This window comes from Phascolarctos cinereus, unplaced genomic scaffold, assembly GCF_003287225.1.
Source record: "Phascolarctos cinereus isolate Bilbo 61053 unplaced genomic scaffold, phaCin_HiC Scaffold_4;HRSCAF=312, whole genome shotgun sequence".
NCBI lineage: Eukaryota > Metazoa > Chordata > Mammalia > Diprotodontia > Phascolarctidae > Phascolarctos > Phascolarctos cinereus.
This window is the reverse complement of record NW_027555847.1, coordinates 27,026,673-27,052,479: the sequence shown is the minus strand read 5'-3', so window position 1 is coordinate 27,052,479 and position 25,807 is coordinate 27,026,673. Positions and strand designations below refer to the sequence as shown.

Here is a 25,807-nt window from a genome sequence, read left to right as displayed (position 1 = left end):
AAATGTTTTAATTTTGCACCATATCTTATGTAGCATATCCCACCCCATCCCTGAGGGAGTATAAACTCTTCAAGGGAATTTCTTGTTTTCAGGGAAAAAATTACCTTTTAAAGTGCTTAGTATAGCACCTAGCACATGTGGAATAATAATATCTGGCATTTATATAGTGCTTTAAAATTTACAAAGTCTTTTGCACACACTCATTTGAGCATCACGAAAATGATATGGTATATACTACAAGTTATTGTCCCCATTTTACAGATGAGGAAACTTACTTTGCCACACTCTTACTAAAGAAGCCATGTGTATGTGCCTCTTTACTACCAAAGGGGTAAAAGACACATTCCTTTGTTTGGAATGTAAAGCACTTCTCAATCCACTTCACCTCTATTTTCCTGGCTAGTTACATATTACTCCTTCTCATACACTTGATGCTCCTAAAAAATTGGCGTACTTGCTGCTCACCATACCCAACATTCCATCTTCTCCCTCAAATTCTTTTCACAGGCTGCATGACCTTGTGTCCATACTTACAGTACTCTCCCTCCTTATTTCTTCCTCTTTCAACCCCTAGCTGCTCCCTTCAAGATTCAGTTCAATTGCAAGCTATTTCAAGAGGCCCTTCTGATCAAACCAGTTCTTAATGCTACCACATTATTTTGTGTTATATGTATCTTACGTATCCTTATCTAGGGTTGTATTGGCTGCATCCCCTAGTAGAATCTAATACAGCACCCTGGCCAGCTTCAGACATTCACATACAAAAACAGCATAGACTAAAGTGAAACCAGTACTTCCCCAAAGACAGGGACAAATTCCAACATATGAAGAAAATGTGATTACCTATTTGAACACAGACAAGATGATGGAAGGTCTAGTTGGCCTAGTTTGGTAAAAGGTGACTGCTTACTTCTTGTACTACAAGGAAGGAATGAAGTTCCTTTTAAAAAGCAAAAAATAAAAACAAAAAACAAGCCTCAAAATGGGTTTTTGATGGTGGAAAATTGTATGTATGCTGCTGGTAATAGTGGTAAATATATATTTATATATGTATATTTTTAAAAAGGAGAAATAATCTATTTATAGAACAGTCAGTAGTCAGAGACATTTAGAAAAACTGAAAACAAGTTCTTTTCTTTAAAAATGGATTGCCTAAAATGACCTCATCACCTACAGGTGCCATAATCCTACATCTAAGCCTCTTTTGGGGAAGGACTGTCTCACTTTTGCATGTCTATCATCAGTACCTTGTATGGGTTAATAATTGATGTTTTTATTGATTAAATAACTTGTCTATGGTCACGCCACAAATATCAGAAGTAGGATTTGAACTCAGATCTTTCTGACTTGAAATCCAACACTATAGCCACTACACCACCATAGCTGTCTCAATGACTATTTACAAACTGATTGGTCTGGTATATTGCTGTTCCAAATAAACATATAGGGAGTTATTTGGACTCTCTCGGTCCCAGCAGAATAGCAAATTCTTGTTAGAATGAGAAAAGACTTGTTATTAAAGATTGTAACCAAAAATAGCTCCATAATATTATACATAATATGTATGTATGTGTGCATGTATGTACGTGAAATCTGGTATCCTGACAAAGGTTTTATTAATAAATTCTACGACATGGTGGCTTGGTTCAATCAGGTATAAATTAACAAAACGTTGTTTAATTCAGTAACTAAGTGTTGGAATTAATGAGAAACAGTGTGCTGGGCTGGGTTTATTTTGAGGTCTAAATCAGTTTCCTTTAAGGTTTGCATTCCTTATTAAATTCATTTGAATAGAACAAAAGTCTCCGAAAAACCTTACCTCCAATTGCAAATCTGACATTACATAAAGACATGATTGAAAATTCTAATTAGGAGTAAAACTTCTCCTGCAATGTTTATACTGTGGCGAGAGAGAAAGGGGAGGGGAGAGAGAGAGAGAGAGAGAGAGAGAGAGAGAGAGAGAGAGAGAGAGAGAGAGAGAATGAGTAAATATTCTGGGGGCGGGGATGAGTAGAAGATGAAAAAGCAGGGATCAGACTAGTACTTAGCACATAGTAGGTACTTAATAATCGCTGGCCGAATTGAATTGAAGGGCAGGACTTTGACGGGAGCAAAGAGACAACGCTCTGGGTCTTAGGAGATTTATTCTGATTTCAATCCATCCACAATTCACAGTGTTCAGATCCAGCACTCTGGTCAGCTCCCTCCGACTTAAGCGTTTATTAGCCACCCTAGGACAACCAGGCTGGAAGGGAAAGAAGACACCATCTGCTCCTTTGCCTTAATAGGTTACAGCAAGGAAAGGAAAAGCTTGAGACTGAAAGAACTGAGTAAATCAATGAGAGTTTGATCCTGCTGAATGTTCTGGGTATCCAGGAGAGTCTCCTTGATATACAGCAATGCCAGATATAGTATCAATTTGATCACTATAGAGATAGGTCCACCAGAAAGCCAAGGTTCCGGAAAATGACCAGCACTCTAAAAGAAAAGAAAAGAAAAGAAAGAAAAGAAAAGAAAAGAAAAGAAAAGAAAAGAAAAGAAAAGAAAAGAAGAAAAGAAAAAAGAAAAGAAAAGAAAAGAAAAGAAAAGAAAAGAAAAGAAAAGAAAAGAAAAGCCTAATTCAGTTTTTTGAAAAGAGAATCTGCTACCCTCAGTACCCATAAACTGATCCCTGCCTCTGATTCAGATGCAGTGTTTTACATTTCAAATAGCCTCCGGATATGACTTAACTTTGGGGGGCATTTAAGGATTGGCAGAAGGGTGGTGATTGTTGCAATGAAGGAACAGGAGAGGTGAATCAATGTTTCCTCGATTTCGTATCGAATTTGAGACAAAATCACTTTCCCTAACTTCCTACAAGGAACTCGGGCCTCTTGGTTGTTTTTTTTGTTTGTTTGTTTGTTTTGTTTTGTTTTTTGTTTTGAAGGCCGTACAAAGCCACAAGATAAAGTTCAAGGTTCATTGGGGTGAAGGGCTGGTTCCCAGCTGCCTCCTGAAGACTGGGTATCCTCACTTCCCCTCCCCCCCAATTTCTTACGGTACACTTCTCCCTATCGTCTTCAAGCACAGAACCTTGGCAAATGGGGTATCTCCAAGTAGGGCCCCTTTCCTATTTACAATGCTACTAAAGGAAGGTCCACACCCCTTCCAATTCTCTCCCAAGAAGGCATCACTTACCTGCCTTCCTCCCACCTCCAGAACTTTGCCTGTGTTTGTGAGGTAGGGGAAGTGAGGACGTTAGATGAAAAAAAGTGGGGATTAGGGGTATGGAGGCTGACGTGAGGGGAATGGGAGAGGCAGCAGGATGAGCGAGCGCGGTGGAGTCCTCCCTACACCCTCCGCCCAGTACTTGGCAGCGGTCCCCTCCTCTGCGGGCACTGGAGAGTTAAGCCAAGAGACACGTAAGCGCTGCTCCCTCCCCAATCCGTAAGCTGCCTCTCCTGCACTTAGCTGCATCGCCTGCTTGCTACATTCGGCATCCTTTCGGGCGGCTGCGGCTGACATCCAGCTGCTAGGTCAGGGCTCCCACTTGGTTGCCATTACCAATATTTATCATATGGACTATACCCTTTGCTCCCCCTCCTTCTCTTCCTCTTCCTCCTCCTCCTCGTCCTCCTCCACTACGTGCAGCTGGGTCTGAGCTTGCAATCCTAGCAGGGCAGAGCCCCGGATCGCCTAGTGGAGGAGGGAGCGGCGGTAGCTGCTCCGTAGCGTGCCTGCTAGCTGCTCACAGGCGATTCTCCTTGGAAAGCGCGCCCGGGAAAGCCGAGCCCCGACTGCCTCCCTCGCCCCACCCTCTGCACCTTTGGCCCCTCAGGGGGCTCTAAGGACCCCCGTCCCCAGCCGCCACCATGCTGGACCCCTCGTCCAGCGAAGAGGAATCCGATGAGATAGTCGAAGAAGAGAGCAGTAAGGAGGTGCTGGCCTCCGGCGCCTCCGGGGCGCGTCTGTCGCCCAGCCGAACAAGCGACGGAGCGGGCGGCGGCGGGGCCGGGCTCGGCGGCGGGGCGGGCGCCGGGGCCGGCGCGGGTGCAGGAGGCAGCGCCGCGGCCGGCGCCGGGGCCGGGGGGCTGCAGCCTGGTAGCCGAGGTGGCGGCGCGGGCAGTGGCGCTGGCGGCGGCGGCGGCGGTCGGCCCTCCAGCCCCAGCCCGTCGGTGGTGAGCGAGAAGGAGAAGGAAGAGCTGGAGAAGCTACAGAAGGAGGAGGAGGAGCGGAAGAGGAAGCTGCAGCTCTATGTCTTCGTGATGCGCTGCATCGCCTACCCCTTCAATGCCAAGCAGCCCACCGACATGGCCCGGCGGCAGCAGAAGGTAGGTGCCCGCCGGAGAGCCAGCCTGGGAGCGAGCCAGGGGGTCAGCGAGCGAGCGAGCCAGAGGACCAGGGAACCAGCGAGCGAGACAGCTGGGGAGTTAGCGGGGCCAGAGAATGAGTGAGCCAGGGGAGCGGGGAACCAGCGAGCGAGACAGCTGGGAAATTAGCGGGGCCAGCTAGCGAGCAAGCCAGAGAACCAGGGGACCAGAGAGCGAGTCAGCCAAGGGGTTAAAGAGGGCCAATGAGTGAGTGAGAAAGCGAGCCCGGGGATCGGGGGGCCAGCTGGGAACTGGGGGAGAAAGGGCCAGTGCTGAGGATGATCGGCGGCGGCCACGGCGGCACAATGGGCATCTCGCGCCATCGCCGTCGCCGTCCCCGTAGCCGTCGCCTCCCCTTGACCTGGGCTAGCCCTGCGGGGTCCCGCTCCCTCCAACCCGCGAAACTCCTTCCCTAGAGCCAGGGCTGGGGCGGGGCTGGTCTAGCAGGCCAGGAGACTGAGGCGAACTGGGGGCCTTTGCGGGGCGGGGCTCAGGGTGGGCTTCGATCTGGCTCTTTGTTGGCTGGCCGAGGGCTCCGAGCGGGTGACTAGCCTGCAGCCTGCCGAGCCCGGGGCCGGGGCACCCTCCGGGCCGGAGAGGCCTGCTCCCCGTTTGGCGCCGCTCGGCTGCCTTTGGGGTGCACCAGCTGGGTTCAGAGCCGAAGGAATACGGAAGCCCGGGAGGGGCAGGGGGCGAAGGCTGGCGATGCGCGCCAAGTTAAGCCAGCCAGGAGAAGCGAAAGTGAGTGAGCCTCCTGAAACATTGTCAGACAATCAGCCCAGGGGACTAGCGGGGCGTTGGAGGCAGCGACGGTTAACCCAGCCAGCCAGCCCACTTCCCTTCCCCATCCCAACAGATCGCAGGTGGGCGAGCTGGGACTGAGGAGCTCGGCTCTAGGGCACCCTCCCTGGGCAGGGGCACACCCTCTCCTCTCTCCTTCCAGCCCTCTCCTCTCCCTTGGCAAACCCGAGTCGTGCCTTTCTTCCTCTGTCTCCTCCCCTCCTCTCCCAAGGTGACTTCGCCGCCACCTCCTGGCCTGACTAGGTCGCAGAGGCCCAGCAGCCTGCGACTCCTGCTCCCCCGAGAGCGGCCGCACCGAGCCTCACAATTATGGCTTCAAAAGCATCTTATGTGCCAGGCCGAGCAAGGCTGAACCAGCTGTGGGCGGCTGCCTTTGAGAGAAGACAATAGCCGCTTGGCTGACCACCTGCTTTGATTTTTTTTTTTCCATAGAGAGATAGGAGAAAAAAAAAGTTGAGAAAGAGAGAAGAGTGAGTTGGGGGCCAAGAGAGAGGACAGAGAGAGGAAGGCGTGGCTATTACTAGCACTGCCTTGTTCTTGTTCTTTTTTATTTCTGGGGCAGAATGAGGAAATATGGATAACCTACGAGCCCTTGGAAACAAATGACTAGGGGAAGGAAAACAAGCTAGTGGTTTCAATCCGGTCAAAGCTGTGACCAACTCCTCAAAGCAAATGAATTACCAAGTAACTGTTGTTTGAAGCTGAATTGTCTCCGAAGTAATTTTTGTTTTCTGATTGTACCCACCCCATTCTTAGCTGCCCAAATATTTGTTTGATTTATTGGAATATGCACTCCTGTGGGTCCTAATGATTCCCAGCCCCACCCCACTCCACCTAAACTTCCACTGGAGTCTTGGTTAGAAACAGCCACTTACCTAAAGACAATGAAGGATCTGGGATTTTTCCCCCAGCAAGGTTTGCCCTTCTTCAGTGCAGATCTCAAACACCTACAGGACTGAATGAACATGTCCAAGGGTGAAATTCCCAAGACACAGTGTTTAAGGGTCATCTAGCTTTTAGTGTCCCAGAAGATTTACATGTTTCTGACTACAAAATTCAGCTCCCTAAGACCCTGGGCCACTCTGCCCTTTCAGGACTTAGCCATTAAAAAAAAATTATTTACCACTTGAAAAATAGAAAGCTGTTTGAATCTTTTTTCCCAACTCTATCTAGCACTGCTGCTATTCACTGTGAACCAGGTGACAAAACAAACTATAACCTTCCAGAGCTTCCCATAGGGGATTTATTGTTATTATTGTGGTTAGTATTCCCTTGTTCTCATGTTATGGGTCTCAATATTCCTTGCCAAGAAGAATCCTGGATTTCCAGGTTTAACTTGCAGTGATAGACTGTCAAATTTTTCACATGTCCTTAAAAATGCATCACCAATATTCAGTGATATATAACAGTCCAGAACAAAGGAAAAGAACACCAGCAATGTGTCTACACTGCACTAGGTTTAAAATACGGACTTATCTAAATATAAAAGGTTACTCATATCTCAGTCAGCTAAGAGATTACAGCAGATACTAGAGTTGAAATGAAACCATTTGCCACAGAGATCCGACCCCATTCACTTCATTGCGTGTGAATGCCTTCCTTACTCATTAAAGCAAGATCATGTTACGAGGACTGTCTGAAACAATTGAAGGTTTTTGCCAAGTTCATTAAAAGTGGTATTTTTGAAGAGAGGGTTAGTTCTGTTTTTACAAATGACCTTTACATCTGGAGAGACTCCTGGGTCTATTGACAAAATTGGCATTTGTTCAAGCTATTTTTAGTCATTGGAGTATATAGAGGCTAGCTGACTATCGTAGTGAAGTGCCAACTAGCCAATTGTCTGGGAGCAAAAAAAAAAAGGAGAGAGAGAGAGAAGAAAAATGTGTCTGCTTTTAGCACCTGAGGGAGACAGCCTACTGTGACAGCAGATTTATTTTTTGTTTTGTTCAAGAAAGTGGGTGATTTGTTTTTCTTTTTCAAGCTAGAGACTTCTTGACTTTGACAGAAAAAAAATAGGGAAGACTGTGATATTTGGAAGGAAGGGAGAAAAGAAGGGAAGTGGAAGGAAGGAAGGAAGGAAGGAAGGAAGGAAGGAAGGAAGGAAGGAAGGAAGGAAGGAAGGAAGGAGGGAGGAAGGAGGGAGGGAGGGAGGGAGGGAGCTTAATAAATATTTATTATGTTCCAGGCATTATGCTAAGTGCTGGGGATATGCAGACAAAAGACAGTCTCTGCTCTCAAGAAGCTCACAGTCTAATGGGGGGGGGATAGAAAAAACATGAAAACAACTATGCACAAACAAGATCTATGTAGTATAAATTGGAGGTTGCTCAACAAAAGAAAAACACCAGCATTGAGGAGGATCAGGACAGGCTTCCAGAAGAAGATGGAATTTTAGCTGAGACTTGAAAGAAGTCTAGAAAGCCAAAAAGGGGGAGATGAGGAAGGAGAGTTCTCTAGATGTGGGGAATATCCAGTGAAAATGCCCAGGGCCTCTTGTTGTAGAACAACAAGAAACCCATTTATCAATGGCTCACGTAGTATATGGTGGGAGAGTAAAGTACAAGAAGACTGGAAAAGTGGGAGGGGCCTGGGCTAAAGCAGGCTTTTAAAGGCAAATGGAAGATTCTATATTGATCCTGGAGTTTATTGATTAAGAGAGTGATGTGGTCAGACTTCGTACTCCAGCAAAATCAATTTAACAACTGAGAGGGTGAAACATAAAGACCAACTAACACAAAATGCAATAGTCCAGTTGGACAAGATGAGGGCCTGGATCAGGGCATTGGCCATTTCAGAAGAGTGAAGGTATTGTATGCTAGAGATGCAAAAAGACAAGACTTAACAGGTTGGGTATGAGAGAAGTACAAAAGAGAGTGAAGAGTGAAGGATGGCACTTAGGTGGTGAGCTCAGGGGACTAAGGGGATGGTGCTGCCCCAGACATTAATAGGCAAATTCAGAAGAAGAGAGGGTTTAGGGGGGAAAGATTATGAGTTCAGTTTAAGACGTGGTGAATTTGATGTACCAATAGGGTATCCAATTCCAATGGGCCAACTGACTGGGGACAAAACAAAAAATGAAAACATGTGACTGCTTTTAGAATCTGAGGGAGACAGGCCACTGTGGCAATGGATTTATTTTGCTTTCTTTCAGGAAAGTAGGTGATTTATTGAACTGTCCATAAGCAGTTGGAGATACAAAACTGGAGATCAGGAGAGGTTAGGCCAAGATAAAATAATCTAAGAATCATAAGAATAAGAATGATAATTGTATTCATTGGAACTGATAAGATCACCAAATGAAATAGTATAAAAGAAGAGAAAAGGACCTGGACCAGAGCCCTGGAGAACACCTACGGTTAATGGATGCAACCTGCATGAAGATCCAGAAAAAGAAATTGAGGACTGGTCAGACAAATAAGAGGAGAACCAGGACATTGTCATGTCACAGAAACCTAGAGAGAAGAGAATATCAAGAAGGGCCGGATTTTTTTTTTTAAGTTTACATTTCAGAGGTAACCTGGCTCAGGGGCTAAGTATTCTTCTGGGAGTCTAGATTTAAGACAAGTTTCAAATCCATGTTCTGACATTTAACTGTCTGACCCTGAGTTTGTCACATAATGTACCTTGAACAGTTCTTTACAGCTTATTGAATTATTGAAACTGAACCCCAGGAGGTGAAATTATTTGCTGGAGGTAACACAAGTAATAAGTGTCCAAGGTAGGGTTTGAACCCAGATCCCCCGACTCCCTAACAGTATCAATTGGTGGACCATATGATGTAGTCCTAAACTGTGTTGGGTTGACTAGCTCTTTACTGAGCTTTGTAGAAAAGAGGGGACAAAGCAAAACTAGCAAGGGCTAGACCAAGGTTTCCAGAAAGTTCAAGTCATTCATTTCGAATCTATTCAGACCAGGCATCAGCATGGAAATGATGCCAACTTTAACACTGAGTCAGTGTTTAGAGAAGTTTGATATTTATTCATTTGCTCATTTTACTCGGCTAATTGGTAGTGACTCAAAACCATCTACCTTTCATGAGATTCAAGAATCACTGGTTCTTAACATACACATATGGTGTATATATGTATATATATATATATATATATATACATATATATATATGTATATATATATATATATATATATATATATATATCTCACACACGTGTATATATATATGTATGTGTATATATATATGTATGTGTATATATATATATATATATATATGTATATATGTAATAACAATGATTCATCCACTCAGATGATCTCTGAGGTCTTTTCTCTTCAACCAAATTTTAAATTCTACCCAACCAAAGCAACCTATGATTTAATTGATAGCTTTTGAAAGAACTAGGTGATTATTAAACTAACAAAAACAGTTAAAGTTTACATAGCACTTTAAGATTTTCTAAGTGCTTTATGGATGAGGAAATTGAGGCTGAGAAAGGTTAAGAGATTTGCCTAAAGTCACCCAGCTAGCCAAGAGAATTGAGCAGGATTTAATTCCAGGTCTTACGGACTCCCATCCCTGTTCCCCAGGGGTGTTGTCACATTGTTCAGTCTTTGTGACTCCATTTGGAGTTTTCTTGGCAAAGATACTGGAATGATTTGCCTTTTCCTTGTCTGGCTCATTTTATAGACTGAGGCAAACAGAGTCACCCAGCCAGTGAGTGTCTGAGGCCAGATTTGAACTCAGGGAGACTCATCTTCCTGACTCCAGGCCTGACACTCTATCTACTATACTACCTAGATGCCCCTTCACTAGGGTCATATGAGAATCATTTAAGTTCACTCTTTGGCATTTTTTCCCAATGCCTATACCCAGTTGTTACAGATTTTTTTCCCCCTATTACTTTGCATTTATGTCATATATATTTTGTTTTTCTGTGTGCATGATGTAATCCCCATCACCCCAGTAAACGTAAACTTCCTGGAGGCAGGGACCATTTCTTTTCTGTCTTGGTATACCTAGCACAGTGTCTGGCATACAGTTGGGGTTTAATAAATCCTTGTTGAGTTAAACCCAATCTAACTGAAGTCAATCTCCCTGATGTAATAGATAGGTACCAATATGCACTGGCACCAGAGATATTTTGAGGCTGAGGCATATCAAAAGCTAATGATAAAAATGTTTACCTCATTGCACACCTAGAATAGCCAGTCACTTTCCTGAAGCTACATGGAGAACAAAGGAAATGAAATATTACATTCTTCAAGAATTAAAAACATCCATTGGATTCATGAGTCAACTTTTTTTCCTCAGTAATGAAAGATCATATTTCTAGAGATCAAATCAAATAAATCTCTAAAGCACTATAATTTATAGAAGGTTAACAGTTTCATAAATGACAAAAAAGAAAGTGATAATCCATTAATGGAATAAACTTTTGTAGGATATTCAAGATGGATCAAGATACATATTTTCCCAGATGAGGATGGCAACCCACAATTACTTATTGTTTTGCCAAGTATTTTGTGAAGTGTTGTAGGAGATACAGGAGCTGTATATGACCTGCCTTTCAGGAATTTGAAATTGAAGTGGGGAGAGGATTAAACTGTCTTTTGCCTCTTTTCACATCCCCAGCATTTAGCACAGTGCCTGGAATGTAGTAGGAGCTTAAGAAATGTTTGATAATTGATTGATGGAGAGCATACACAGGTAAGACAATTCTACAATGCTTAAGGACTAAACTGTGTCAATCAAGTCAACAGGCATTTCTATGTCAGCATTGTGCTAGACTCGAGGAACATATAGAGAAATATTAGCAGTCCCAGATGTTAAAGAACTTACATTCTATCCAAGAGAGCTGAAATCTACTCCTGACTCAGCATAGTGACCTTTGGACAGTTGCTATGTCTCATTTCTCTCACCCCCATACCCCTGGTAAAATGAGGAAATTGGGCTAGAGAATCTATTCTGATGACCTTTTCAATCCAAATATTCTATCATGCTTTGATCTTAAAGGAGAATCCCTACCCTACCTTGGGGCATCAAAGTTGAGAAACCTTTCCTGGACCTCGCATTTTAGTTAGTATAGGGAACCCTCTCTACCATTGCAGATCTACACCTGTTCAGAAATTTAGTCATACAGTTGCATCAGGAACCTAAAACATTAAATGTCTTACTTGCTCAGGGCCAAAGTAGGGCTCAAGAGCAGGACTTGAACCCAAGTCTTCCTGCTTCTGAGGCCAATTTTCTATCCACTGTTCCTTGATGCCTCTAGCAAACTGCCAGATGAAACCTGAGTATTGGTGTTGCTTTTATCTTTTTTGTCTTTCTCCCTAGAAGTGCTGTTGTAGAAGACCTCACTTCAAATCTTATTAAAAATTATCACCTATGGGACATTGTGCAAATCACTTAACCTGAAAATGTTGAAAGTGAACATGTCACTTTAACTTTCTGAGACTCAGTTTCCTCATCTGTAACATAAAGCAGTTGGACTTACAGTGACTTCTTAGGTAAACTCTCTTCCAGATCTAAGTCTATGATTTTCTATTGGCAGCTAGGTGACCCAGTGGATAGATAACTGGGCTTGGAATCAGGAAGACTCATCTTTATGAGTTCAAATCTGGCCTCAGACACTTACTGGCTGTGTGATTCTGGGCAAGTCAAATAACCCTGTTTCCCTCAGTTCCTCATCTGCAAAATGAGCTAGAGAAGAAAATGGCAAACTAGCACAGAATCTTTACCAAGAAAACCAAAAACGGGGTACAAAGAGTTGGACACAACTGAAATGACTAAACTTTGATCCTATGCCCTGTTTGAGCAAGCTTTCTTATTAGACTTTTTTGTGACCAGCTCTAGGATGATGGTTGAGTTTAGAATTGGGCCTTGCTGGCCTAGGATTATGGGTTTAATCTGTGGGTGGAGTCGATATCAGAGTCTAGGGTCAGGAAATGAGATTGGCAGAGAGAAAGATGAATGTTATTAAATAAAATATTGACCTTAACAGAACAAGTCAGTAATATATATAGACATAGACATAGACATAGGCACAGACATAGACATAGGTATAAGATGTATTTATCTCTATTTTTACAATAAGGATCTGGTAACTCAGAGAAAGTTGCATGATTTGTCTAGGGTCACATAGCTGCTAAATGGCAGAGCTGGAGTTCAAACCTGGATTTCCTGATTCTAGGCCAGCCTCTTTACCACTTATTTATAGAAAAAAAAACCTCACTTTCATTATGGAATTCTACTTTTTTCTTACCCAAGAAAAAAGGAACTAGAATTGACTTTCCAATTTAATTCCTTTTAACTTAACAATCATGGAAAAGTCAGAGGTTAAAAAGGTAGACCATTTCTTTATGTCAAAGGCTTTTTCATCTTTCCTGCGTCCTGGGTCCTTTCGAAAGTCTGGTCAATCCTATGAATACTTTCTCAGAATAATGCTTTTAAATAAATAAAATATACATAATTCAAGAGGAAACCAAATATTTTGAAACAGTTATCAAATCCAAAAAATATGTATTTACAGACCTCAGACTAAGAACTTCTGCTAATTCTCATTACTCTTAAAACCTGAAGGACACAGGAGTAAACTGATAATGTATCGATGCCGTTTCAACAGTCTACTCACATAAAGCAGTGAATTTCTAAGTTGATATGAAGCAACAGACAGATAAGTCCAGACTTCCAATAAAGCTTTCTTTCCATCCTTACCTGAAAATTCTCCAGGGACAAAATAGGGCGCCATTAAGGAACCATGCTGTTATTTGAAAACCATTGCTGGGGGAACTAACTACCAAACTTTGTTGAAAGCATAAAATTCTACACAGTTCTTGCAAAGGAGAAAGCCACTAAATTTCTGATGAAGTAATGGCCTTCTGGTGCCAATGTCAAGCACAAGGTTAGTGGAGCCAGTCCACTAAAATCTGGTTTCAGTGTTCACTTTGGTGTTTCCCCAAATGATTCAAATCAGTTCTACAAACCTTCATTGAGCGGCCACTATAAGCAAGAGGCTACTGGGGTATGAAGATAACAAAAAAAAGTTCCTTGCTCTCAGGGAGCTTATATTCATTCTATTAGGCAAAGGGAAATAAAAAATGGGATTACAGATTCAGAGTAAGAAGGGACATTAGAGGATACCTAGCCAACACCCTCATCTTATGTATGTGAAAACTGAGGCACAAAGAGGTTCAGTGACATGTTCATGGATAAGTAAACACAATGGATGTAAAAGTAAATCATTTTAGTGGATTGATATCTGGGAATGGGTAGGTGTTGGGGAAATCCTTGTGTAAATGCTGGCAACTGAACTATGCTTTTGCATAAATTTGCATAAGAATTCTAGAAAGAGGAGATGAAGAAGTGTATTCCAGACAATGGGGGATCAGTTATGCAAATGTATGGAGTATAGAGATGGAATATCTGGTACTAGAAGAGTAATCCAGCCAGTTTGACTGTACCTGAGAGTGCTTAAAGGGGCAGTAATTGTATATATTGTGCAAAGTGATCACATCTACCTATGTGACCCTGGTCATGTCATGTAACCTCTATGACTCATTTCCTCATCTGCAAAATGAGGATAACTATACTTGTACTACATACCTTGCAAAACTACTGCAAAAAAAAAAGTGGTCTGTAAACCTTTCAATGCTACATGAATATGTGTGGTCATGGTTAGATCTAGGAAACAAATAACATTCTCAATGTGGCAGGTAGGTGGCATAGATGGTAGAACACTAGGTCCAGAGTCAAGAAGACCTGAATTCAAATGTGACCTCAAACAATTAACCACCTATGTGATGCTGAGTGAGTCACTTAATCTCTCTCTGGTTTCCTTATCTGTTTATTGACAATAATAATAACACCTACCTCCTAGGATCAAAGGAGATTCCAATTATAAAGCACTTCGAACAGTGCCTGGCACTGTAGGTACTATATAAGTGTTAGCAATTATTATGATTTTTACCATTCACATGTCATATATTGACCTTTTCATGAGTTCAGAAGAGGGAAAGATCACCACATCCTGGAATCATTAGGGAAGATTTCAGGCAGAGCTGGGATTTCAACTGGACCTTAAAGACTCAATAGGGTTCAAATCATAATTAATAAGGAAGCAAGGGGGCAGCACACAATTAAGGGGAACTCAATATGGAAAGGTACAGAGACGGGAATTCAGAAGGCATATTTGAACGACTGCCAGGTAGCCTTATGGAGTTGAAAGAGCACCGAATTTGGAGTCTAAGGACCTGGGTTTGAATTTGGGTCTTTTGTTTAACTACCTATGAGACGTTGAACAAGTCAATGAAATCCTCCACTCCTCCACCATGTTTTTTTTTTTTCATGATAAGCAAAACTGAATAGCATAATAAGGCCAATCTTGGAGTAAGAAAAACTCAGGTTCAAGTCTTGCCTTTGACACATATTAGTTGTGTGGGCAAGTCACTTAACATTTCCATGCCCTAAGCAACTTTCCTTGATTCTCTATTATGCATCAGATGCTAATTGGCATCAGTGGAGGGAATGTCCACACCAGGAGTGCCCACATAGGTGAAATCATAGGTAAAAACTAAAAACATGAGAAGGAAAGAGAATAAACATTTATATAACTCCTACTATGTGCCAGGCACTGTGCTAAGTGCTTTTTATTATCTCATTTGATCTTCACAACAACCCTTTGAGGTGGGTGCTATTACTATTTCCATTTTACAGTTGAGGAAACTGAGGCAGACAGAGGTTAAGTGACTTGTCCAGGGTCACACAGCTAGTAAAGCATCTGAGGCTGGCTTTGAACTTAGGTCTTCCTGACTCCAGGCTCAGTGCTATAGCCATGGCCTCTACCAGTTTTCCATTCATTCAAGCAGCCTCTTGGCTTGTCCTCTGTAATCTATCTTGACTGGAGTTACATCCTTGCCGGAGATGTGAAAACTTAAAGCAAACAAGCAAAAATAGAGACAATGAGCCTGAGCAGATAAAAAGGTTTAAGTAGGAGAAAAATAGTGTAAGATGAGTTTGGGTCAGACTGAGGAAGAATTTAAATGCCAAGCTGAAGAAGATGACTTTATTCCGTAGGCAGCAAGGAGCCGTTTAAGGTTTCTGAGTAATGAAGGGATTACAAAGCACACTGGATTTGGAATCCCAAGCCCTGAGTTTGAATCTCAGCTCTGTTGCTTATAATCTGTGGGAGCTTGGGCAAACCACCTCATTAAACCTCAGTTTTCTCAACTGTAAAATAACGGGGTTGAAACAGATGATTTGTAATTTCCTTTTATTAACCGTGTGTGTGTGTGTGTGTGTGTGTGTGTGTGTGTGTGTAATTTGCTCTTTCTCCAATTAATTTTTTAATTTTTAATTTTTTACATTCACTTTTAAATTTTGAGTTCCAAAATCTGTCCTTACTCCCTCTAGCCCCTCCCCCTCCCACAAAAGCAATAGGATACTCATTAGGCATATGAAGTCATACAAAATGTATATCCATATTAGCAATGTTGCAAAAAAAAAAAAGGAAGAAAAATAAAGAGTGAAAAAAAGTCTGCTTCCATCTACACTCAGAATTCAGCAGTTCTTTCTCTAGAAGTCAATCAGATTGCTCATCATGGGTCCTTTGGAATTATCTTGGATCATTGTCTTGATCAGAGCAGCTAAGTCTTTCACAAGTGATCATCCTTACAATATTGCTGTTTCTGTGTACAATGTTCCATTGAATCCATTCGCTTTACTTTGCGTCAGTTCACATAAGTCATCCCAGGTTTTTCTGAAACTCTTCCCTTTGTCATTCCTTTAAAGCACAATAGTATTCTATCAGAATCATATACCACAATTTATTCAGCCATTCCCCAATTGATGGGAGTCCCTTCAATTTCTGATTCTTTGCTATCACTAAAAGTTGCTATAAATATTTTTGTACACATAGGTCCTTTTCCTTTTCTTTGATCTTTTTGAAATATGGACCTAGTAATGGTACTGCTGAATCAAAGGGTAGGAACAGTTTTACAGCCCTTTAAGCATAATTCCAAATTCTTCTCCAGAATCGTTGGACCAGAATCACAACTCCACCAGTGCATTAGTGTATCTTTTCCCACATCCCCTCCAACATTTGTCATTTTCCTTTTCTGTCATGTTAACCCAATCTGATAGGTATTCAGTAGTGCCTCAGAGTTGTTATAATTTGCATTTCTCTAACTATTTGTGGTTTAAAACATTTTTTCACATGACTATTGAGAGCTTTGATTTCTTCTTCTAAAAACTACCTGTTCATATCATTTGACCATTTGTCAATTGGAGAATGGCACTTAGTTTCATAAATTTGACTCCGTTCCCTATATGTTTGAGAAATGAGGCCTTTATCAGAGAAACTTGACGTAAATTTTCCCCCAGTTTCCTGCTTTCCTTCTAATCTTGGCTGTATCGGTTTTGTTTCTGCAAAATCTTTTAAATTTAATGTAATCAAAATTATCCATTTTACCTCCCATAGATCCTATCTATTTCTGGATTGTTCATAAACTGTTCTCTTATCCACACATTTAACAAGTAATTTTTTCCATGCTCCTCTCATTTGCTTATGATCTCAGCCTTTACGTCTAAATCGTCATCCCATTTTGACCTTACCTTGGCATATGTTATGAGATGTTTGTTCATGCCTATTTTCAGCCAGACTGCTTTCCAGTTTTCCCAGCAGTTTTTGTTGAATAGTGATATTTTGCCCCCAAAGCTTGGATCTTTGGTTTTGTCAAACACTAGATTACTATAGTCATTTGTAACATCCTTTCTACCTCCAATTTCTGTAATCTAATAAACTAAAGCGGGTGGGTATAGAATGGTTTGGTGGGAGGAGAAGGCAATACAGCTGGCCTCATTTTCTTCTTTAAGGAGGGATTTTAATAACTTAAGTAAAAATAACATTGAAATAAAGATGACTGCTGTGTAATTATAATGACCAATCTTGTCAACAAAGAACAGATGAGGAAACTCACCTCCTTCCTATTGGTAGAAAGGTGAGTCACTACGGGTGAGAAAAGCTGCTTATGTCATCAGGTTGTAGCTGTTGTTTTGGTCAGTTTTCCTTTAATATTTTCCTTTGTTACAAGGAGTAGTTCATTGGAAGGAGATAAGGATAGGGGTATCTATCCTGAAAAGCCTGTGATGTAACAACAAAGACATCAATAAAACTTTTTTTTTTTTAACACGAGGGATTAGACTTAAAGTTCGTACTTGGCATAGAAAAAAATCTTCAGAGAGGTAATTTTGTAAGAATGACTAATGAATAATAAGAAATGCCTTGAATCAATGGTTGAAGATTATTTAGAATAATTGCTGATCCTTATCCTTTCTTTTATTAGAGTTGCTTCAGAGAATATTATTGTTCATTTTTATTTTTAAAAAATCTTCATAATGTGAAATCCGTTTAAATTGTAGCTGATTCTACTGTCATGATAGTAAAATCCTAGGAGAAAGCAGTAGGACTAGACAGTCAATCAACATTTATTAGGTACCTACTATGTGTCAGGCACTGTGCTAAGCAATGGGAACACAAAGAAAGGCAAAAGACAGTCCTGGCTTTCAAGGAGGTCGCAGACCAGGGTGTAATATGATATACAGGAATGACCCAGGTGTGAGTAGCTCTGGAATGTAAGATCCCTCCGTTCTGACTAATAGCTGTCCTGGGAAATTTGGGTGGATCTTGGTCTAAGCCCAGAGGCCCAGGCTCTGAGGTCCATACTACAGGCCTAAATTGGCGCTAGTTCTCCTGGCAAGTTCATAGAAAATATGTACCCTGATCTGCATGGGGAAAGTAGCTTGCTGACCAGTGTCCACACATGTGAAATCACTAGATATGAATTGGGCTCCCCAAGTTTCCCTGGCTTTCCAGACACCCTGTCACCAACCTAGAGTAAGCTCTTTTTTTTTTTATCAAAATATGTTTTTCTTGATCTTTATCCCTGGATGTTGCCTAGGAAAACATCATGTACTTGGGCTCTAGGTATGTGTGCCAAAGGTGAGTGGCTACCAGAACTTTGGCCGCTGATGCTTGTTGACATGAATAATGTAGAGATGGGTTTTTCAAAGCTATTTTAAAAGCATTGCAAAATTTCCAAATAATATTTTCTCCAAAATAATTAGAACTCTCATTCCTATGGCATATTAAAGTTTATAGAGAAAAGACTTTCCTCACAACAGTTACCCCCTAAAATAGATACTATAATAGTCATTGTTATTTAGAGATGAGGAAAAGAAGGCTTAGAGGGATTAAATCGTTTTACTGTGGACACAGAGTTAGTGCCAGAGTGAAGATTTTTATAGTCTGGTTTGAATTCACCAGGCTAGAGGAGCCAATAGAACAAAAGTGCAAAGAGTTGCCTCTGTCATCTAATCTTCTTGCTAGTATCTTCCTTCTCTTCCTCCGTTCTGGTTAAGCACTGACCTACCCTCTAATCTCTCTGCTTTGGAAGGAAACCTACAATCCCTGTTCTACATATACCCTTAGTCTCACTGTCCCCTTCCCAATGGTGGTAGGCTAGGCCCTTCCAGGTCCCTTGCCTTTTGGAGGTCACAACCCCTAATTGAGCAAAAAGTTTTCAATTATAATACTTCTGGTAAGATACGAGACCACCAGGTGTTACCATCTGCCCTTACACTGCATCCTAAGGTTCTCTGGGCCTTACCATCATCTCTGCTTCTATTTCCTAGAAACTTCCTAATCCTGCCATCTTACCTGTCAATTCAAGGACCCTTGGACCTTGCCATCCACCTTGCCACTGGGTCCTTTGGACTTCCAGGCCTTCTGTCTACCCTTTAAATAAACTCCCTTATGCTTGTATTCCCTCGTGAGAGTAAGAACTCCACGAGACTAGGGACCATCTCCCTTTTTTATTTGTATCCCTAGATCTTAGCATGTTACTTGGAATATAGTAAGCCTCTAATAAATGCATTTTAAAAATTAATTCTGTCATTCATTCTAACAGTTACTTTGTACATTCTGGCTTCCAATCAAACTGGACAACTTGCTGCTTGGTCTGTCCTGTACATGACTTTCTATATTCTATGTCTGTGCTTTTGCACAGGCATTCCATCCTGATTTTCTAGGATGTTTTTCCTCCTCACCTCTGTCTTTTAGAACCATTGAGTCCATTCATATGCTTAGCTCAAGTCACCTTCTACCCTCCTACTCAAACCCTGATTCCCTTAACTGTCAATGTTGCCCCCCAATGTAATATATGTATTTCCCATTTATTAATTTGTATATATGTGTGTGTGTGTGTGTGTGTGTGTGTATATATATATATATATATATAGAGAGAGAGAGAGAGAGAGAGAGAGAGAGAGAGAGAGAGAGAGAGATTCCTCCAGTTGAATACAAGCTCCTTGAGGGCAAGAATCAGTTTGGGGTTTGCCTTTGTATTTCCAGAGCCCAGCACCCCCACACCATGACTGCCACTTGCTTAATCAAGCCTCCCAGTACTCTTACCAGAGTGCTATGCTGCCTCTTCACGAAGGCTTCTTTGCATGGGACCCTAGCCTTTTCTCTAGCATTGTCTCAGGTACTACACAAGGCCTATAGAGAAAGGTTTTCCCTGAGGGCCACAAAACAAATAAAACCTCAATTTTTAGCCTAGCAGTGAAGAGGGTGATGGCAAAGGGACACATTTTCTACTGGATGGCATTGGCCAGTGTGATGGACTGGTCATGTGAGCAGACACTGTTTCTGCCTATTAATGTTTTTCGCTTCCTTTAATTGATTAAGATTTGTTCCCACTCTCACCCCTAAGCAGCAGTTCATAACAATCAGGTAGCCACTGTTTTTGTCAAATAAGGCATTTTAGGATTTCTCCTCCTCCTCCCAACTGTATTGGCTGGGAGCTAAGAGCTGTATTTTTGTCGATATTCAATTAGGGTTTGGATCAGCATGCTCCGTATAGCTCTCACAGAGGCGAAGATTCAATGACTTGCTCCAAATTCCATTTGCCTGTGCCCAGAAAATAATCCATCATCTTTTTTTTTTTTTGGCCTCCCTGGATAAATGGAGGACTGCTGCAGAGCAGGTTAAATATTATGCCAAATTAACGGTATCTGTTTTCTTTCACATGACCTGACAACAACAACAGCAGGCGAAACCAGGAAAGGGGCCTTGGATAGGAAGACCCAACCGTTCCTTGCAAGGACTGTGCATGGGAGATGGGAGGAGGCCAAACAGGTGTACGTTTCTGAGCCTGCACCTTCTCTTAATACTAGCCGTACTTGTTTCAGATTTGTGGGCTCAGCTAGAAGCTTTTCTGAAGAGCTTTCTGAAGCCTTTATCCTATGGTGTTTGCATTTGTTTTCAAAGTGCTCTACATCTAATAACTATCTTTATTACAGAGCAATATTAGTAGTTTCAGCCCACACCCCACACCCCCCACACACACCACCTCTGCCAAATACTTAACTAGGAGGAGCTTTGTTATTTTTAAATCCTCAATAGCAGTCTGAGGTCAAGCAAACAATGAGCCCTTATAGTGGGCCAGAATCTAGGTGAAGTCCCAGGAGTAAAAGAAACCCCAGGGCACAGTCCCTACCCTCAAGCAGCCCACATTCTAAAGGAAGCAACAGCATGTAAATAACGAAGTACATACAAAACATATGTTGTCATTGTTCAGTAACGTCCGACTCTTCATGACCAAGACCCTGGAGTGCTTTGCCATTTCTTTTCCAGCTCATTTTAGAGATGAGGGAACTGAGGCAAACAGGGTAAAGTGACTTGCCCAGGGTCACACAGCTAGTAAGTGTCTGAGACCAGATTTGAACTCAGGTGTGTCTGACTCCAGGCTTAACACTCTATCCACTGTGCAACCCAGCCCCTTACTCCCACCCTTGCAAAGACCAAGGACCATTTTGCTGTGTCTCTTTATTCCACGGGTTTCTGTGGCCATGGATTTCTTCAAGTAGTTAGCCTACTGGTGATGGACCCTGTGGTATTAGTAGAAAGTTGGGATGGTCCCCTAAACTGTTGGATGGACTCCTTGAGGAGAATTTAAGTGGCATCATGGACAATAGCTGCAAAGGATGGACAGACTTGGATTAGTGGTGATCTGTATCACCACATTGAGGAAATCGCAGACCCATTGGCAGATTATTATATTTACCTCACTGGGTTGTTACATAAATCAAAGGAGATCATGCATGTAAAGCACCTCATAAGCCTTCAGGGGCAACATAGGCAATCAGTCCACAAGTATTTACATTAAGAACTTAAAAAATGCTAGGTACTGAGCTAAGCCTTGGTGATACAAAGAAACTAAAAATAGGCCCTTGTCTTAAAGAGCTCCTATTTTGATGGAGGAGACATCACGTATTTAACTAGCTCCATCCAAGATAGATGTAGGGTAAATGCAAGGTGGTCTTGGAGGGAAGGTACTAGCAACTGGAGTGAGTTTGGGTGGGAGGGCAGGGGTGGAAAAGGCCTCCTATGGAAGGTCAAATAGAAGCTGTTTCAAAAGAAGCCAGGGAAATGAAGAGAAGCTCTTATTCTTATCCTATGAAGTTATTGCCCATATTCTTACCTAAATCCACCATGGAGTGTCTACCCAATGCCCTCTCTAAATCATCTAGGATTTCATGGGTATTAGTGACTCACTGGGCTATCAATCTCTACTCCCTTGCTCTTACTGTACTGCAACCAATATTTATTTAGTACTTACTATTTGTAAGGTACTGGGCTAGGGCTCAAGGATACAAAAACTAAAACAAAATAGTCCTTGCCCTCAAGAAGCTTATAGTCTACTGGGGAGATACAACATGTACACAGGTGAATAACATATATATGGACAATATAGGGTGTCCTACAAGTCTTTGTGCAGAAACTTAAAACTGCACTAAGATTTTTGGGATGCCGTATATATGAAGTAATATTCATCAAGTACTTATTAAGCACCTACTATGCGCTAGGCATTGTACTAAGGACTGGGGATACAAAAAGCAGCAAAAAGCAGTCCCTGCCTTCAAGGAGCTAACATCTAATGGGGGAGATAACAAGTAAACAGATGTGTACAAACAAGCTATGGATGTATATATACATATGTGTCCATATACAATTGTATGTTTACATATACATATATGTGTGTACATATGGGATACGTAGGAAATAATTAAAAGACGTAGCACTAGAATCAAGAGGAATTGGGAAAGGCTTCTTGTAGTTGTGAGACTTCAGTTGCGACTTAAAGAAAACCACGGGAGTCGGTAGGTGAGGCAGGAGAACATTCCAGGCATGAAGCAAGGCCAAAGGAAATGCCAGGAGATGAAAGACGGAGAGTCTTGTTTATAAAATAGCAAGGAGCTGTTTCAAGATGGAGTCGGCATTAAAAATGAGTTTGGTGGGGTGGAGGGTAGGGAAGGCATTTATGTAGGGGCTGGAACTTGAGCTGTGCTTGAGGGAAACCCAGGGATTCTAAGATACAGAAGCAAAGTAGTCCATTCTAGTCTGAGGGACTGGCAGTTTGAGATGGAATGTTGTGGACTGGGGAACAGCTAGCAGGCTTATTGTATTTGTACAGAGAATGAGTGAAATAGGATCATAGATCTGGAGATGTACATTAACTGAGAGATCATTGAGTCCAGCTCCCTCATTTTACAGAGCAGGAAACTGAAGCACAGAGAGCTTAAGTGACTTGCTATAGGACATACAGGTTGTAGGTGTCAGAGGTAGGATTTAAGTCTAGATCTTCCTCATTCTGAGTCCGATGCCCTACTCACTAAACCATGCTGCCTCTCTAGATAAGAATCAGATTATTAAGGATGGAAAATAGGAAATTAAATATATTTTTTTAAAAAATTTTATCCTCATGGCAATAGGTAACTATTGATTTTTTTTTCTACTTCCTTTTTGAGCAGCAGATTCCCATGGTCCTATCTGTATTTTATGATTATTAAGTTGGCATCTATACGAAGGATGGATTGGATAGAGGAGAGATGGGGAATGGGGACACCAATTAGGAGGCTCCTGTGGCTAAACCAGGGTAGAATGTATGTGATTAGAAAAAAAGAGAAGAATTTGAGCAATATTATGGAGGTGGGATTAACAAGAATTGACCAGGTTTTAGATACAAAGAAGTTTGGGAAAGCAGAGGCAAGGATTACTCCAAGCAATTAAATAATTAATAATTAAATAATTAATCCAAGTAATATCTGAGTGAAGTCATATCCTCTAGAGAAATGAGGAAGATTGCAGGAGGAAAGGATTTGGGGGAAAATATGCTGAGTTCCATTTAGACCATGTTCACTTAGAGATGTCCATGGAACATCTAGGTAAAAATGTCCAAAACGCATCTGGAAATGCTGGAGTAGAGTTGGGGAGAGAGGTCAGGTCTGAATATATATGTCATCTGCATAGATATGGTCATGTCACTGATAGGAGCTGATTAGATCATAGAGGAAGAGAACTTAGAGAAGAAAGAAAAGAGAGCCTGGGACAGAACCTTGGGGGATGTAATGGGTAGGAGAAAGATGATGATCAAAGAAGATTGAGAAGGAGTATTCAGGGCTAGGAGGAGAGATCAGTGTGTCATGGAATCCATGAGAAGAGACAATATCCAAAAGGACAAAGTTGTCAGTAAGGTCAAAAACTACAGAGAGGTCAAGTAGACTGAGGCCATTCGATTTATGTCTTCTAGTCATAGTTATTCTGTATAATGTATTTTAGACTACTCCTGACACATGTTGGCTCTGCCAAAATGCTACAAGGGTCTTTCACCCACCAGATAAATGGTTATTATGAAGTAATAATGTGATGAGTTCAATCAATCAGAACCAGCCAGTCTCTAGGAAATACAAACATTCTCTTTTTCTTGTACCCTAAAGACAAAGCAACATGTTTTTTCTTCCATAGAAAGATATTTAAAGTTTGCATCATCTGGTCTCAAAATGACTACATTAGGCAACAAGATTGGGAGAAAAATCATCTGGTAGCACAAAAAAGAAAAAGAAAACCTATAATGATGGTTCTAGTCAGTAGATATTCATCTACTAACAATGAGTTTACTTATAAACCTCTCTCTCTCTCTCTCTCTCTCTCTCTCTCTCTCTCTCTCTCTCACTCTCTCTCTCTCTCTCTCTCTCCCTCTCCCCCCTCTCCCCCCCATCATAGGTTTTACTTTACTTTACATGTAGATTTTACATCATAGGGATACTTTACCACCAAAGCAGATCTTAATTTATCTCCAATTTTAGTCTTTAGTATCCTAAAACTCAAAGAGGTTAAATGACTTCTCTATGTTCACACACTTCCACACAGACCTTCCAGACTTCAAGTCCAAGATTACATGTGCTATATCATGCTACCTCTAATGTGGGTGTGTGTGTAAAATGTATATATTGTCTTCTCCCATTAGAATGTAAGTTCTTTGAAAGCAGGGGTTGTCTTTTTTTTTTTGCTTGTATTTGCCTTCCCAGTGCTAAGCACAAGCACTAAATAAATTATCTATCTATCTATCTATCTATCTATCTATCTATCTGTCTGTCTGTCTGTCTGTCTGTCTACCTACCTACTTATTTATCTGTCTGTGTAAAATTGAAGAAAAAAAAACCAACCAAATAAAATAAACTCAATGAAATAGCCTTCCTCACTCAGGCTTGAACTCATTATTGATGTCATGCTTTGCAACAAAAGGGCAATGTCTTCCTATGACATACTTTATTGTAATATTGCCAAGTTTTCTTTGGATTTACTCCTATGTCCCCCTGATTTTGCAACCATTTCTTAGTCTCCGTAGCACCCACGATTTTCATGTTGCCCTCTGACTGTCCAAAGACACTTGCCTTAGAATCCACCCAGCATTGCCCCCAAATGGTCCGTGTTCCAAAATTGTCTTTCCTACTCCTCCAGACCCTTCACTGTTGCTGATCTCAGATAGGTGGAAATTGATCTAATTATGTGGTTAAATCTTTTAAGTCTGTAGACAACCAATAGGATGGGGTGGGGTTGGGATTTTTAAAAAAAACACCTTACCTTATACCAAAATCTGTGAATTTATATACCCATTTTTAATCTGAAGAATATGATTCTTAAGCACAAGTATTATTGTTGTCTTTTTTATATTTTCATTACCAGCGTCTAGAAGTAGCTTGCACACAGTAGATGCTTAATAAATCTTTGGTCAATCGAATTGGGCTGAATTAACCTAGCTCAATTCATTCTGTCAGAGAAAACAGGTAAGGTGGTGTTAGGTCTCTGAGAATACCCTCCCTGCCAGCAGGCTGCCAGTCACTGATGGCAACATCTTCTACGTCTGTATTTATTTCCCAGGATTCCATTTAAGGTTAATAAGAGTGTCCCAATGTAAGTGAACTTGAAGCCTAAAATTAAAGCTCTTATGTATTGGAAACTCTAGAATGAAATTCATTTTATCCAAAAAAGAATGCATTCCAGCCTCTCCACACAGTGATCTTTCCAGGCTCACAGTTTTGGCCATATTTGACGCTTAACTCTCCTTCACCCATATAGCTAATCAATTCCAAATCTTGCCATTTCTACTTTTCTGATATTGCTGGAATCCATTCTTTTCTCTCTATTCAAACCCTCAGTTTATATGCTCATTACAACTTGGCTGAACTACTATTATGTCTTTCTGCCCAGGCCTACCCAGACAGGCTCTTTCCAATCCGTCCTTCAGCCAACTATCAAAGTAATATTCTTAAAACACTCACAATATCACTCCCCTACTCACAAGAGCTC

General features: G+C 41.5%; 1 protein-coding gene across 11 annotated transcripts in view; it reads left to right on the top strand.

The window, feature by feature from the left end:
• Positions 1 to 3,374: 3,374 nt before the first annotated feature.
• The window catches only part of CADPS (calcium dependent secretion activator), a 572,571-nt gene continuing 550,138 nt past the window's right edge, over positions 3,375 to 25,807 (top strand). For 5 of the 11 annotated variants that reach the window (XM_078152118.1, XM_078152121.1, XM_020976401.2 and 2 more), the window contains exon 1: positions 3,377 to 4,310. In XM_078152118.1, the coding sequence (XP_078008244.1) occupies positions 3,852 to 4,310 (459 nt within the window). In that variant the 5' untranslated portion in view covers positions 3,377 to 3,851. Of the gene's footprint in view, positions 4,311 to 25,807 lie in introns of all 11 variants that reach the window. The other 6 variants (XM_020976394.2, XM_078152117.1, XM_078152120.1 and 3 more) reach the window with 3 other exon arrangements.